The sequence below is a fragment of the Pterocles gutturalis genome, unplaced genomic scaffold, assembly GCF_000699245.1.
Source record: "Pterocles gutturalis isolate BGI_N339 unplaced genomic scaffold, ASM69924v1 scaffold47782, whole genome shotgun sequence".
NCBI classification, from domain to species: Eukaryota; Metazoa; Chordata; class Aves; order Pterocliformes; family Pteroclidae; genus Pterocles; species Pterocles gutturalis.
The window spans coordinates 13,837-16,623 of NW_010114569.1; the positions used below are offsets into that span (position 1 = coordinate 13,837).

Here is a 2,787-nt window from a genome sequence, read left to right on the forward strand (position 1 = left end):
TGGCTTTGCTGCAGCAGCCATGCAGCTGGACGCAGCCTGCAGATAGTGCCACTCTGTGCGCGATAGCCGAGCTGTGTACAGATGATAATGCAGCTGTTTATCCAGCGTGACCGTGTGGCTTTTAAATATTTGCCTGGGACAGCTGCCGCCCAGCACACAGGGTGACTGAGCCATCCCCATGCAGGGTGCCCCGCCAGCAATGGCCAGCTGCCTCCTCCTGGGGACCTGCTCACCATCTCACTGCAGGCAGCCCTCCCCACAGTCACTGTCTGCTGGGCTCACCCTGTGCCCCTCTCTGGGGTCTTCTGCAGGGTTTGGTGCAGTCATGAGGCGCTGCAGCTCTCGGCCCCCTGTCTGCCTGCTTCCCGGGTGGTGGCAGTTGTGATGGGGGAGCTTCTGGCTAGGCTCAATGAGGTTTTTGTGTGGGCTGTCATTCAGGGATTTTTTTTATTCCCCCCCCCCCCAATGTTTCTGGTGGGGTGTCAGGGCTAGGTTCCTGCAGCAATACACTGCGAGCTGCTGGGAATCTGACAGGCACCTGTCCCCTGCCTGCTCATGGGTGATTGCGAGTCCTGCAGGCAGCCCTGCTTTCACAGCACTGCCTGAAGACCTGCAGGCTCTCCAGACACCTTGGGCAACCTCTTCTCTTTGCTGTCTCTCTTCCAGGTAGTGATGGCTCAGGAGCAGCAGGTAGGTGAGGGGCTGGCCCAAAGGAGGGGGAGATGGCAAGGGGGTGTACCTGCCTGGGAAGGGGGGTCCTGGCAGCTGTGTGCTGAGCAGGAGGGCAGGCACACACAGTGGGTTTGCAGTGCTGCTCTAGCATTGATGCAGCTTCCTCTTACCCTCTCACCCTTGTCTTTTGCAGGACACTCCAGCTCTTCGTTTCATGCAGGTGAGCATGCTCAGCTGAGGCTGCTGTCTTTGTGTCCCCTCTGTCTTCGGGCTACCGCACTTCTCTAGCCTTGGCCAGTTGTCTAGTGGGGACCATCCCCAGTGTAACATGTTTGTACTTTGCTTGCAGGGGATGTGCTGGCTGTGCTCTTTGGTGTGCTCTTTGCCATCACAGCACTGGCCTTCCTGCTGTACATCTACAAGCACCGCAGCCAGAATGCACGGTGAGCAATGGAGTTTTGCAGAACGAGGGGACCTGAGGGGTGGCACGGGTCCAGGTCATGAGAAAGGGACTTAAGGGTGATGTCTCCAGCAGCAGGATGGGTTAGCAGGGGCCCTGTACCTGCTCTGACATTCCTCCCCTTCTTCCCCCACCAGGCTGGACTCGCCGACCAAATCCAAGGTCATCTACACAGCAGCTGCCACAGAGAACACTGTGTAAGCCTTGCACCTGTGTGGCAGTCCCAGCCTCGCTGGTTCAGCCTGCCACCCCACCTCCTCCCACTCCCACCCCGCGCCGAGGGAGGGCCAGCACTCCAGTAACCCTCGGCCGCACCAGCTGCCCACACAGACTGTTTGCCTGGGGCAGCATCTGGCCCTAGGGGATATTTTTGTTACAGAAAAAAGGTTAAAATGTATTAAAAAAAAAAAAAGTAAAAGCCTCCCATGGTGCTAGCCTTCTCCACTGTCCTTGTGTGGAGCTGTGGGTGAAGCTGGACCCACAGCAAGAAGAGAGGTGTGGAGGGACCGCTTCCCAACCAGCAGAGCCAACATCAGCCTTTGTACCCCAGGCAAAGTTCCAGAGCAAGCAGTGCAGGGCTCCTTGCACAGCCTCGCCCTGCCCTCCATCGCTCTGGGACTTCTTCCTCCTCTTATTTGTGCAAAGCATTGGAAAAACATAGCTGCAGCTTGGTAGGGCTGGAGAAAGGCAACACTGAAGGTGGCAGAGCCACCACTTACTTGCTGGCCAGCCCCCACCCAGGTCCCCTCTGGCTTTACTGGAGCTGGAGCAGTCCCAGATCCATGGCTGCCTCCCACCTTTGCTGGAGGCTCCAGCTGCACTGGAGTGGCACCCCAGGGACCTCTACAGCCACATCAAAACCAAGAGCAATGGATCAAGTATGGGAGAGAGGAGGAACCTGCAGGTCTCCAGCTTTCAGCAGCCTCCACCCCAAGGCAGTAAGACTAGAACCACCCCCCCCGCCCCTCCACCCCATTAGTAGGGACAGAGCAGGATTAAGACCTCCAGGCAATGGGGATCTGCAACTGCCCAACCCTCCCCTCGCAGGTCAAACCAGCACAGGCCTCTTCCACCACTGCTTCAGGGTGTTTGCACCACCCCCACGAGGGTAGTGCCACTGGCCCCACAAAGCCCCACTTGTCTGTGGCACTTTTTTTTATTGGTATAAAAGCCCACTGTGGATAAAACTGCTTTCTCAACCCTGAGCCTGATGGCAGTTTCTCCCTCCCAGCCCTGTAGCACAGCATCAGGCCTGGTGCCTGCCTGAAAATCCCCATACAAGTGCAGGAGAGGGCAATTATCCCCTGGAAAGGCCCCATTAAGCCCCCTCCCCAAGCTGCGCTGGCACCAGTTGCAGAGGCTGCACCTCTTCCTGAGCCCTCCACCACCCTCCATGTCCACTGGGTACCATCTTTTCCCCATTCTCCTCCCATCCTGGGTGTGGTCAGTCCTGTTGGGGCCTCCAGCACTGTCCTCCCTGCATCAGGATGCTGGCTCACTGTCACTACTGCAGTCCAGTGCCAGGGCTGTGGCTCCCAGGGCAGCAAGGCTGTGGGGAAAGAGGCAGAGAAAGCAGCACCACAGCGGTCCGCCTGGACCCAGAGCGCAGCAGCGCTTTGCAAAGCCACTTCCTGACCCTGAGGCAAGGAGGCAAT

The 2,787-nt window shown here is 58.1% G+C and overlaps 1 protein-coding gene across 1 annotated transcript in view; it reads left to right on the forward strand.

Moving 5' to 3' along the window:
- Positions 1-1,333, forward strand: part of LOC104462773 (carbonic anhydrase 9-like) — a gene marked incomplete at its 5' end in the record, with an annotated part of 8,769 nt that extends 7,436 nt beyond the window's left edge. Inside the window, 4 exons of the mRNA XM_010074858.1 lie at positions 667-690; positions 866-892; positions 1,022-1,115; positions 1,270-1,333. Of these exons, the coding sequence (XP_010073160.1) occupies positions 667-690; positions 866-892; positions 1,022-1,115; positions 1,270-1,333 (209 nt within the window). The remainder of the gene's footprint in view (positions 1-666; positions 691-865; positions 893-1,021; positions 1,116-1,269) is intronic.
- Positions 1,334-2,787: the final 1,454 nt, after the last annotated feature.